The 13,623-nt window shown below is 42.9% G+C and overlaps 1 protein-coding gene across 1 annotated transcript in view; it reads left to right on the top strand.

Annotated features, from left to right (window-relative positions):
- SLC35A2 (solute carrier family 35 member A2) overlaps positions 1-13,623 on the top strand; it is a 48,180-nt gene that overhangs the window by 7,334 nt on the left and 27,223 nt on the right. The window contains exons 2-4 of the mRNA XM_082263636.1: positions 5,221-5,406; positions 9,087-9,238; positions 11,548-12,215. Coding sequence (XP_082119762.1) covers positions 5,221-5,406; positions 9,087-9,238; positions 11,548-12,215 — 1,006 coding nt within the window. The remainder of the gene's footprint in view (positions 1-5,220; positions 5,407-9,086; positions 9,239-11,547; positions 12,216-13,623) is intronic.

Here is a 13,623-nt window from a genome sequence, read left to right as displayed (position 1 = left end):
GGGCCTGTGGCCAAGTAAAAGGGGGGCAGGAAGAGTGACAGGTAACTTTTTTCCTCTTCTCTTGCAGAATCCCCAAGTGGAACCCAGGAGGTCTCTGACAAACCACCCCCTACATCCGCTAGCACTAGGTCCTTTAAAAAATATGGTAATTGTGGGGAGAGATTGTCCAGATTACACTGAGCCATTTTGTTAAAGGTGTATTAACAAGTTGGCTGGTAAGGAGGCCTCAGGGTTAATGAAGGATTTTCTTAAGTCTGTTCAGGAGGAAATGTTAGCCACTATCCAGTCCTTTCACACCTCTGTAGTTTCATCCCAGGTAGCAGACCCGGAAGAGCTAACCCCTAAGGAGGGCCCTTCTACTCAGGAGAGTTTACTTTCCAAGGCAGAACTGAGTGCAGAAAGTCAGGCAAAATCTGAGCCCATCTCTGGGGAAGAGGTTGATCTGGATCTAGATAGTGAGGCAGAGGAGACCAAGTAAAATAGACATCTGTTTGGTCTGGAGGACTTGGGACTCCTTCAAGTTATCTATGCCACTGAAGAGATCCCAGAACCTCCCAAGGAGACCTGGCAGAGACGGTAGCCTACATTCATTTCCAGGGAATAGCTTTAATTCCTTACCTGAATGGATGATCTTCGACCCTTTTGCAATCCAGGTGAGATCAGACACCCAGAAGGTGATAACAGTCCTGCAGATGTTAGACTGGTTGGTAAGCATGGAAAAGTCATCCCTGGACCCAGCTCAGGTTCAGACATATTTAGGTTACCGGATAGACTCACGGGTACAAAAACTCTTCCTTCCAAGGGAAAAGGTGGAGAAAGTAGTCTCATCTGTAAAACGGCTGATAGCCCCCTCGTGAGAGAGATCCTGAGAGTTCTGGGCCTCATGTCAGCCAGTATCCCAGCAGATGTTTAGGCACAACTGCACTCGAGACCTTCAATTCTTCGACCTTTCCACATGGAACAAAAAGATTGAGTGCCTGGACGAAAGTTTATCCTTACCCTCAGGTAAAATCTTCCCTAAAATGGTGGTCAGTACCAAGCAATCTGGAGAAGAGCAGGCAAGCACCTGGAGCTGGTGGCCCACCTAGGGAAAGCAAAAGCCCAGGATACCTGGAACAAGGAAGTAGCCCAGGCTTCTTCCAATTTAAGAAAACTCAGAGCAGTGGGCCAAGCTCTAAAGGCTTTCAAGAGTTCCATTTCAGGCAAGGAGATTTGGGTCTGCTTTGAAAAGACAGGGGGAATGGGAGCTGAATCGGAAGGTGTTTCAGATGCTAGTCCATAAATTTGGCTGCCCAGAAATTGATCTATTTGCCAGCTTCAAGAACAAGAAGGCAAGGAGAGTCTTCTTCCTTTCATGGGAAAGAGAGTCAGAGGGCCTGGGTGCTCTGGCCAAGATCTGGCAGTTTGAGTTAGTTTATACCTTTCCCCCTCCAACTCTAATCCCTCGTCATACAGAAACCCAGTCGTTCCTCGGGCCTCCGCCTCTTCCTGACTGCGCCATGGTGGCCAAGGAGGGCATAGTCTGCGACCTTGAAGGCACCATCAGTGGTGCGCCTCCTTGGAAGCTTCCAAACCTTCCAGACCTACTCTCTCAGGGTCCAGTATTGCACCCCAGGCCAGAGTTCTTTCAGCTGACAGCCTGGTTAGTGAGCACCAGATCCTTAGAATAAAGGGCTGCTCAGACAGTGTGATAGACACACTCCTCCTGTGCAGGAAACCAGTAATAAGGAAGATATATTCTAAGGTTTGGAAAACATTTTATACTTGGCATAGGCAGAAGCAGATTTCTTCCACCTCTGTCCCCGTAATCCTAGATTTCCTAAAAAGATGGGGTAGAGAAGGGTGTGGCAGTCAACACTCTTCGCGTACAAATAGCAGCTCTGTTTTTTTTTTGTTTTTGTTTGACATGAGACTAGTGAAAGAGCCCTATAGTTAAAAGATTTATGAAGACTAGGGATAGAGCTACCCCTGTCACAAGAGATAGGTTCCCACCTTGGAACCTGACTAGGGTTCTAGAGGCATTATCTAGAAACCCTTTTGAACCTATTGAAGAGGTTTCCTTTAGGTTTTTGACCCTAAAACTAGCCCTCCTATTAGCTTTCACAACAGTTAGAAGGGTAGGGGTCTTACAAGGTCTTTCTATTAAAGAACCATTTTTGTTGATCCTCCCAGATAGGATTATCCTCAGGCCAGAGCCTCTATATCTACCCAAAGTATTATCCTTTCATAGGACACAAGAGATAACCTTACCATCCTTTTGTGATAACCCTAAAAATGAGAGGGAAAAGAAATGTCATTGTTTAGATGTGAGGAGATGCCTCCTCACTTATTTACAGAGAACCAAAGAGTTTAGGAGATCTAATCCTCTTTTGATCCTCTACTCTGGCCCAAGGAAGGGACTTCGAGCACCTAAGCCTTCAGTCTCTAGTTGGATCAGACAAGCCATTACCGTGTCATATGAGATTTCAGGTATTCCTACAAGAGCAAAGCTGAAAGCACACTCAACCAGAGCCCTGGCAACCTCCTGGGCTGAGAAAGTGGGAGCCTCCTGGGAACAGATTTGCAGTGCAGCCACCTGGTCCAGCCAAGACACCTTCCTGAAGCACTACCGAGTTAAGGTGCTGTCTCAGCAAGACCTAGCCATCGGCCAAAAGGCGCTACAGGCGGTGGTCCCACCCTGAGGTAGGACTGCGGTTACTTGATTATCCTCTCAGGTGTTGCCGTCCTGGAAGGTGAGAGGAGAAAACCGACGGTTAGACTTACCGGTAACGGTGTTTCTAAGAACCTTCCAGGACAGCAGGCCTACTTCCTGCCCAGTTAAGGGGGGGGGGGGGCGGAGGGAAGGATGTAAATAGGTGGTGCGTACCAAAATTAATTTATACCCTTTGTGGATTGGTTGGGAGAATTACTTTTTTTTTTTTTTTTTCACAACTGAGGGATAAGGGGAAGGGTGGGGCCTTTTTAATCAGCTGTGAATGGATTGTGTTTCCTGTAGGGTGGAGCCTCATCTCTCCCGTCCTGGAAGGTTCGTAGAAAAACCACTACCAGTAAGTCTAACCGTCGGTTTTTGATCTAATTTTATGAGATGCACCTGTATACTGTATATGTCAAGTCTGTTAGTGCTTGAATTGATGGTATATGAAATACAACATTTATCTGGCTATAGAGCTATGTACTGAGCTGCCAGCTCTGTGAAGCTTTCTGAATAGTGTGATAGATTGCAATAAAAGGCCCTACATTTTCTACTGCTGCTTACACAACTGGGACAACCTAAATCTTAAAGTGAATTTTATAAAGAGCAGGCAGTAGATGAGGGCAGACTTGGCATTTTGTACTGGTACAGACCAGTCAGACTGGCTTGTCATATTCTTCTGATAGAGAGTCAGATAAAGGCAATAAGGCAATTAAATATGGAGTTTTTATAATAACTGGGTCATAGAGAGCAATCAGTGGAAATGTACAGGACAGTGACATGTAAAAGAGGAGTGATAACTGGATCATATATGAAGATATTGTCCTATCTTATCATGGTCTTTAACTGCATTGAACATAGTACAAGCTGGTTTATGTAAAATTTTTATAATGTACTGGTAAATATTGAAGGGTTTCAGGAGATGATCAGATTTCTAGAAATTGGGGATTGCATTGGAAATTCCTTAAACACAGCTGATGTCCTCCTGTCCAGTGATCCCTAAACAGAAAACTACCGACTGTCTCTTTGTACCTATAATAGTGTCAAATGTAACTAAACCCAGAAAGAAAACAGTAATATATTGTAGCTTACCAGTGGTGGCTACACTAGTTTTATTTTTTTCCAGACTTTTATTCCTTTTTTTTTTTTTTTTCCACCTGGTGAACGGCCAGTAACACACCTCCTGTCTTATGCCTCATACACACGCATCGATTGTTGGCCGGGAATTTTCGGCCAACGTCCGATCGGCCGATTTTCGGCTTGTTAGTATGATGCTTCCGACAACCGACTCTGACTTTTCGGCCGAAAAAAATCTGGTGTGCAGGCTATAAAATTTTTGTTGGCCGTCAACACAACGGCCGATTTTCCGTCAGTCAATACAGATTTCGGCAGACAAAAATCTGATGAGCAAGACTGGGCATGCTCAGAGAAGAAAAAACACACGGAAAGTAAAGCAACACATGACATCACTTCTGAAGTAGATTTTTGTTGGCCGAGAAAATTAGTGTGCAGTCTAGGCACATTCCAACCAACACAACACCACTCTGGACAAAAGACGGACGATCGGTCGGCCAATAATCGTTGCGTGTGTACGAGGCATTAGGGTGGCTACATTCACTCCTCTACTGCAGCTATGGAGGAGCAGCATAGATACCCTTGCACAGCAGCATTGTCAATCAGTGGAGAGAGTGATGTTGGATGGACTTTACATTAGTGTATAACAATGAAAGCTCTACTTCAGCTAACACATTTTAAACAGTTACTGCATTTGTCTTTTCCTTTTAGGATAAACGTTTTACATAAATAATAGCTGGCCATTGTAAGAACCCCTGTTAGTGGTAAATAGTTTGTCTCAACCCTCGAATTGCCACCTTTTCTGGACAGCTTGGGCTGTTAAAGGAGGTTTGAAAAACAAAAAAAATTACTGGCAGTATCACCAGTTCCTAACACCGTTACTGTGGGTGTTGTTGCTACTAACAGAATGCATGATATGTCATTTTTAATTTTGGCCATAGTTACACTTTAGGTTCCTGCATGGGTCAATGGGCTGTATGGTAAAGTTAAAGTGGTTTTAAAGGCTTCTCCCCCCACAAAATATAAACATGTTATACTTGCCTGCTCTGTGCAATGGTGTTGCACAGAGCGACTCTGAGCCTCCTCTTTTATGGGTCTCCTGCCAGTGCTCTAGGCTCTCATCTCATTTCTGAGTGCCCCCATGACATGCTGCTTGCTATGGGGGCACTTGTACAGGTTCGATCCAGAGCCAAGCAGTGTGTATCTATTAACACACACAGTGTGTAAATCAGCTCAGCATTTAGAAGGGGAGGGGAGCAGAGCAATAACCAGGCCTAAAACCTTTTTTTTTTTTTTTTTTTTACCTTAAAGCAGGGAATGCATTAGGGTAAAAAATGTTTTAACTTTAGAACCACTTTCAGTAACATTAAATCATTCACTTTATTGTTGGTTTGCTTATATAATTTATTTAAATTTGTTATTAACCTTTTATTGGCTCTTTTTTTCGTTTGCAGGGGTTAATCGTCGTCTCAAGTACCTGAGCCTGGCTGTGTTGGTGGTGCAGAATGCTTCCCTTATCCTCAGCATCCGATATGCCCGCACCCTGCCTGGGGAGCGCTTCTTCTCTACTACTGCCGTGGTCATGGCAGAGATTCTGAAGGGCATCACTTGCCTGATCCTCATGTTGGCCCAGAAAAGAGGTACATTGTGTGATTGTTCTGGAAATCTTTGGAGGGATGTTATTGGTTAACATCTGACTGGCTATGCCATAATAATTAAAAATGCTATTTAATTTGAGTTGTCTCATACATTTTGTGTTTTGCATGCTGAGCTAAAACGATCCGGGCAGTAGACCTGACAAGGTCGTCACCTTGTAGGCTTTAAAATTTTCTTTTTCATCTTTATCTCTTTATTGAAAAATTTTCCATCATTTACAAACAAGAAAACATACTACTCAAAAGTTAAAACATCAACACAACCTCCATCACCCTGCCCCCCCAGCCTATAGTATTTTTAAAAGGGTAATCACCACCTACCCACCAGCTGTGATGATCATATCAGTGAACTTAAAATCCCATGTTATCAGGTGAGATATTTTTCCTACTACTCCTTATCTTGTCCACACATACCCTTACACCTCTTGCATACAGGGTCAAAACTCTCATTCATCCCGCTTCCAATCCCTTAAAGCCATAATTGGTGCGGAGGTCACTGCTAACTTGTTAACTGTTCTTCTGTTTTAGTGGGCTTTACATTATAATCCCTCTATCCTCCCACCAGGGTCTCCAGATCTTATCAAATTTCTTTAGTGCACCTTGTTTTATATAAATCACTTTCTCTTTTAAAATAACCACATTCATACTTTGTCCATTCCTCACTGGTCTGGGGTGAAGCCGTCTGCCAACGCAAGCGATCAACTTCCTTGCTTGGTACAAACGCCTTAAGACGGGGATTTGAGTGTCATCTGGGATTCCCCTCACTTCCCCCAGTCCCAGTAGACAGTACTTCGCCTCCAACAAAATGGAGGTTCCAAACACCCAGTTAATAATCCGTCTCACCCCCTTCCAGTATCGGAACAACTTCGGACACCTCCAAAACATATGGGTTACATACACTTTTGGGTGTCCACATCTGGGGCACTTTGAATTTAATCGGCGGCCAAACTGAAAATGTTTATGTGGGGTATAATAGGCTATATATATTAAGAATAGGTGAGACATTCTCTCAGATGGGGAAAGAGAGACCAGGGGGGCGACTTCCAACACTCTGCTCCATTGTGCCTCAGAGATTTTGCCTAGATCCTTCTCCCATTTTTCCTACTATTGATCCTTTCTGTATCTCCCCTTGTACCCTTATCAATTTGTCGGTATATTTTTGAAACTAGAATTTTCCGTGTTTCTGCTTTAATAATTGTTTTAAGTACTGGCATTGGACTCCATTCTGGGGTCTTCCCTCTGAACTGTTTCTCTAAGGAGTGTCTAACCTGTAAATATCTAAAAAAAAAAGATGCATTTGGTAAAGCATATTGTTCTTTCAGTTCCTGAAAAGAGAGTAGTATGTCATTTTGATATAATTGGGTGATGAAAGTTATACCGCATTCTTCCCACTCTCTTATTACCCCTATCTTCTGCAATTCAGCTAATTTGTTATTTTTCCATAAAGGGGAGAACTCAGTGAAACCAGTATAATTCAATTTTGTCTTCACACTATCCCACACTCTCGTCATCAAGTCCAGAGTGGGGAATTTTAAAAAGGATCCTGCCTCTAGGGCCTCAGCTATAGAGTTATGTGGTGTAATCTGCAGAATTATCGCTCTCTCCCCTTCTTGGTCCGTCAAACCGCAACCCCCTAGGTGTTGCAGCTGTGATGCCAGAAAATAATTAAAGGGGTGCGGAAGCATTTTCTTACAAGTTCCTACAAGGCGATTGCTGTTATTTTCCTAACCCCCCCTTCTGTTTATCTGAGGTGTTGACTTCTGTGACTTTGGAGATGAGCACCACCCTGCTATGCACTGATAGGGCTGTTATCGTGACATCCCTTTTGCTGAATAGTGCAATTCTTTCTGATTGGCAGTTTCATCCAGAGGTTGAAAGTAGGTGTTGTGGTCACCTATACTGCTGCAAGAGATGAGGTCAGAAATGTCCATTTCTATAATCTAGTTTTTATCACAAGCTCCATATTTTCTTGTAGAGTTCTTTGTTGTATTTTGAGTACTGCCCCTCATTTCTTAGCTGCTATAGGCAAAAGGCATGATGAATTGCTATATATATATATATATATATATATATTAAACATTTTATTTAGGTTAGCAGCCTGAAAAGCGTTTCTTGATAACAGTGCCTCTTTATAGTTGATTACAGTCCACACCCTCCTTTTTTCCATTGCATATATATTTTATCACAGGACATTTGCAATGTTGTCAGACATAACTGGATAAGAATGGCATTTGGATCAATTCTCCAGATAAAAATGTTTCTATGCTATCCTTTAGTAATTGTTAATACAATTTATATAATAGCAGCAGCTTGTCAGTGTTCGAAGCTGAAGTTAAGCTTAAAGCCCAACCCCTCCCATGCAGTGGGGTTATGCCCAAACTCCACTGGTCAACTGCTCAATTTTTTTCTAGGGGTCAGCAGAAAGTTTATACTCATCTGAACCTCCAGATAACGGCACTCCCCCACGGTCCATTGTGGATTGTTGCTGGTCTTTGGAACCTGCTCTGGGTGTGATGAGGTCAGGAACAGTCCACTATTCAAGAGCGGGAGTGCCAAGCCGGACTTGTAGGTATATCTCTGCCCTACGCTCCCCTTGAAAAAAACAGCAGTTAACCTGTGCAGTGCGGGCACAGCCCTACTGCATGGGAGAAAAACTTTTTTTTGCCTGGAGTTGGGCTTTAAAGAGAAGAATCGCTACAGCTTTAGTCACATTGCTTACCTGTTATGAGGTATTCCCCATGTCATGCAGGAAGCTGGATCCTGGAGAAATCTTCCTGTATGGAGGCCATGCCCTTTTCCTGTCTAAACTTTCAGTGCTGTAGTTATCAGATTCAGGTCTTTAGGCAGAACAACAGTACAGATGGTCTGATGGGGGGGGCACATTCCCTCCTCCATTAAGAAAAGGTTCTTTTATTTTCCTTTATTGCTTACACTACTTGTAACATGATCAATGAATGGGAGAGAGTCTGAGCAGTCGCAGGATTCTCTCCCCCATTCATAGAGCATGTTACAAGCAGTGTAATCAAAGAACTTTTTTTTTTTTATTTTAGTGGAAGGAGGGTGTCCCTGTTGGACCATCTGTACTGCTGTTCTACCTGAAGACTAGAGATGGGCTTGAGCGTGTTTGAGTCCCCACGTGCTTGATCCCACCAGGAAGCCGACAATGGACTCCGTTAATCACAGGCAGTGAGACCTTTCCCGGTCTGTGCAGCTGCGGATCGAGAAATGTATCCCTGCCTGTGATTAGTGGAGTGCAGTGTCGGCTTCCTGGTGGGATCGGGCACGTGGGGACTAGAAAATGCTCGAGCCCATCTCTACTGAAGACCCAAAGCTAATAACCACTGTATTGCCAGAAGTGCAAAGACAGGAAGAGAACAAGGCATTCCTGCAGTGAAGATTTTCCTAGGATGCAGCGGCCCGCACAATGTGGGACATTCTTCATTACATGTAAGTGAGGTGACTAATGTGCAGGTCCACTTGTGTTGCTGTGCTTGGATACGTTTTTGTTTTTCAGGTTGCCTATAAGTCTTTTATTCCTGATTTCATTATGTCCCTTCTCAAAAATATTGCAGAGTCTTTCAAAATGGCTTGCATGCTGTATGTGCAAAAGGTAATGATTGCAGTGATACTAATCATAATGCTCTGTGTATATTTATTTCTTGCAGGCAATGTCAAGGAACTAGTTGTGTATCTGTACGATGCCATCATTATTCAGTATATGGACACGTTAAAGCTCGCAGTGCCCTCACTTATATACACGTTACAGAATAACCTTCAGTATGTGGCAATATCAAACCTTCCGGCAGCCACGTTTCAGGTGAGTAGTGCCCCGAGTCTTTGGCAACACAGAACACCTATCCCTTTCCTTGTTTCATATTTATGGAAATAGAAGAACTCACACAGAACTGAGAGGAATTTGGCAGCCTAATTTTTCTACTACAGTCACACTTTGGGCCTTTAAGGGAATGCCTGTCTAAGACAACTCATAATGAATTGGTAATTCTACAACAGTCATTTTGCAGCACTGGTTTGAATCTGATCAGCTGTTTTATAGGTTTATTTTACCTGCCAAAATGTTTTTTTATTCTGTACAGCCAGTCTTGTGACTGCAGAAGTACACAGCCAGGAACTGTTGATTCCATCTTACTTCCTGCTAAATAGGTCAGTATCCATGACTTGTTTCTATTACCCCACAAGCAGGCTGAAGGCCAAGAGGTGGCAGACGAAACCTAATTTCTAAGCCTGGAAATAAATGTTACCTGCTTAGCTGTGCAAGTTGGCAAATACATGGTAATCTCAAGACTGGCTGAGCAGAGTTACAAATCCTTTGTCCGATGAAATGGTAGCTATATATTTCAAATGTTCCTGGTAGGGTTGCATCGACACCGGTTTTTATTGGCGAGTACGAATACCGATACTTTTGGTTAAGCACTCGCTGATACTGCATACCGATACTTTGCGGTGCGATCTGCATCAATACAAAATACATGGATGCAAATCACACTGCAAAGAATTGCATGGGATTTGAACAGGAATGCGGTGCGATTCCTGTCCAAATCCCATGTGATTTCACCCACCACTCGTGTGTGTGTGTGTGTGTTTCAGAAGTGATGTCAGCTTGGGGGCGGACCGCCTGTTCATATTTTCTAGCCCTGTGTGCACCATTAGCAGTCTGATTTTTTTTTGATCTGTGGCGGGACCAGGAGACCTGTGCATATTTTGCATTTGAACTTTACCTCATGTGAGTTCTAACATTTTTAATAAACTGTGAACTGAGGGACCCTGCGCTTATGGATTTGAGTGAAAGAGTGCTCACTCAGTGCTATAAATAAATTGAGTGTTTTTAGAAAAGCTGCTAGCTGCAAAAAAAGTGCAAGTGCTCTTTAAAATGTGGATATGTGAATGCAGCGCTGCTTAAAAATATCAATATGAATAAATAAAAGTGTAAAAAAATGACGATCATATACTCATAATTATCATAAAATTATACAAACATATATTTCTAATAATCAAATAAATAGAATTAAATGAATATATTGTGCTTAAAATAAAAGTCCATTAATAAATCCTTCCGGAGTGATATGTCCTTCTCCAATATTTATAAAGTGCTTGAGTGCTTAATCTGTGCTTTTCATGGGGTTCCCCCCTTCAGATGTCTACTTACCACTAACTAGATATAAGCAGGCATGAATAATTAGACTTTGCACTCCGCATCTCCAATAAGGGAAGGAAAAAATGTTGCTGGAAGATCAAGGTTCATTCCCCGTGTCCTCAAGAAAAAAGACTTCTGCAGCCTCATAGAAGAAGTCTTTTTTCTTGAGGACACGGGGAATGAACCTTGATCTTCCAGCAACATTTTTTCCTTCCCTTATTGGAGATGCGGAGTGCAAAGTCTAATTATTCATGCCTGCTTATATCTAGTTAGTGGTAAGTAGACATCTGAAGGGGGGAACCCCATGAAAAGCACAGATTAAGCACTCAAGCACTTTATAAATATTGGAGAAGGACATATCACTCCGGAAGGATTTATTAATGGACTTTTATTTTAAGCACAATATATTCATTTAATTCTATTTATTTGATTATTAGAAATATATGTTTGTATAATTTTATGATAATTATGAGTATATGATCGTCATTTTTTTACACTTTTATTTATTCATATTGATATTTTTAAGCAGCGCTGCATTCACATATCCACATTTTTAATAAACTGCCCACTAAATGACGCTTTTCCCTTTACACACACACACACACACACACACACACACACACACACACACACAAATATCATGTGATTCGAGCAGGAATCGCACCGCATTCCTTTTCAAATCGCATGCAATTCTTGTGCAATTTGCGCCCATTCATTTTGTATTTACGCAAATCGCACCACAAAGTATCGGTTTTGGTACTGAAAACATTTGCGCGAGTAACGATACTAGCACAATTCCTTGTATTGGCATCGATGCATCCCTAGTTTCTGGATATCAGTTTATATATCCTGACCCTCTAATGCCAGTATGCTATAGTCCATTGCTACCCACTAGTGCTTAATGTGGCTTCTGCATTTTCCCATTGTCCTCCTCTTTCCCCTCCTCAAACATAATTGTGTCTTTCTGTTCACAGGTTACTTATCAGCTGAAGATTTTGACCACAGCTCTATTTTCTGTCCTCCTTCTGAGAAAAAGCTTGTCACGGCTCCAGTGGGGGTCCCTGGTTATCCTCTTTGCTGGGGTGGCCATCGTGCAGTCCGAGCAGTCTGGTGGAAAGGAGAGCGTATCAGCGACTGGACAGAACTACATAGTAGGCCTGATTGCTGTAGCTGTATCCTGCCTGTCCTCTGGCTTTGCAGGAGTTTACTTTGAACGCATCCTAAAAGGCAGCTCGGCTTCAGTATGGCTGCGTAACATCCAACTTGGCATCTTTGGCACAGTTCTGGGACTTCTGGCCATGTGGCAGCAAGACGGAGCTGCTGTAGCTGAACGTGGCTTCTTTTTTGGATACACGCCACTGGTGTGGTGCGTCATTTTCAACCAGGCCTTTGGAGGTCTCCTTGTAGCTGTGGTGGTGAAATATGCTGACAACATCCTGAAGGGCTTTGCCACATCGCTGTCCATAGTGGTCTCCACAGCAGCCTCTGTCCACCTATTTGGATTCCACATAGACCTACCTTTCGCAGTGGGAGCTGGCCTGGTCATAGGGGCAGTATATTTATACAGCCTACCAAGGACACCCGATCCTGCCTTGTCTACTGTCAATCAGACTTCCTCACAAAAGGAGGCCTTTTTACCAAAGTCAGTGCTCACCAAATGAAGGAATTATTTGCCATATCTAATTGCCCTCCTGCAATCCTCCCATTCCCCGTTCCCCTTTTCTTCTTGATAGGTGTACAAAAGGTGGTGCTATGCACCCTCTGGAATGGTGTTGATAGCAAGGCTTCTCTGAGGGGAATTCACCATGGTTATTGCTCTAATGCCCCCTATTGGTATTCTAATTATGCTGCTGGGATACTGACATCTGTATGTGGGCTCTTCTTTAATTTCCCATTTGGTGTCAGTTCTTTCTATACCAAGATATAGACTATGAATCTGTGTATTATACAACCTACCAGTATGCACATGTATATACGCATTTGGGTACTTACTATATCTCCGTATTTGTACATAGATTGTTGGTGTTGAAATGACGTGTGTGTGTGTGTGTGTGTGTGTGTGTGTGTGTGTGAGACTAGCTAAGACTTCATGAGTATGAAGTATGTCTGTGTGAACTTGTTATTCCTGTAAAGAGGCCCTGCACTTTTGAGCTAAAGTATCCATCAGCTTGATGCAAGTTATGGAATGTTCCGAATACTTTGCCTGTCATGGCAGCATTGCATTTTAGGACATCTTTCCTATTTGGCAGTTTTCTCTTAGCATTAAGAAGAGGCTTGGCAGTAAATTAAAGGCAGTTCGTAGGTCTAACAATGAAATGCCTTTGCCCAAAAAAAAAAGCAGATTTTAAAATTGTCAGCGCTTGCATAAACCTGACGATCGATACTTTCAAAAGTATAAGGTCCTTATTAAGTGGATCTGTTAGTCAGCTGGTGGTGGTTGCCGTTTTGCTATCTGTAGGGATGTTTGGTCTGTCAGTGACTAAGGTACTAAGCACTGTTGGTTTCTTCTGGTCAGTTGATAGGCAAAGCAGTGAACCAGCTTACAAATTGGCTACCCCTACTATGACTAGACGTCTTATCCACTTCAAATCCTTTTTACAAATGATGTACTTAAAATTGGTATATTCCTGTATATTCACAGGTACATGAACAGAACTTTCCCGATCAGGGACCTTCCTACTAGTGCCTAACTATTGGGGTACACATCTTTTCTTGATTACACCTCCCACCAACAATGTATTATAACCATTGATACAGCATACCTGCTGAATGTGTTACATTTAGAAATGTTTTGTTACATTCTTTGTCAAATACACTTGCCCCAAGGGTCAGTCTGCTGAAGACTATTTCACCTGTGGCTGCTGTTGACCTGAATCCCCCTCACCAGGAAAACCCCAACGGGGAGAATGGTGAGGCCACTGCTAGGGGGTGCCCTCACCAGGAAACCCCAATGGGGAGAATGGTAAGGCCACAGCTAGTGGGTGCCCTCACCAGGAAAACACAAGCGGGGAGAATGGTGAGGCCACAGCTAGGGATGCCCTCACCAGGAA

The sequence above is a fragment of the Pelophylax lessonae genome (genome assembly GCF_965119305.1).
Source record: "Pelophylax lessonae genome assembly, chromosome: 7".
In the NCBI taxonomy this organism is placed as follows: Eukaryota; Metazoa; Chordata; class Amphibia; order Anura; family Ranidae; genus Pelophylax; species Pelophylax lessonae.
This window is presented reverse-complemented; position numbering and strand designations above follow the sequence as displayed.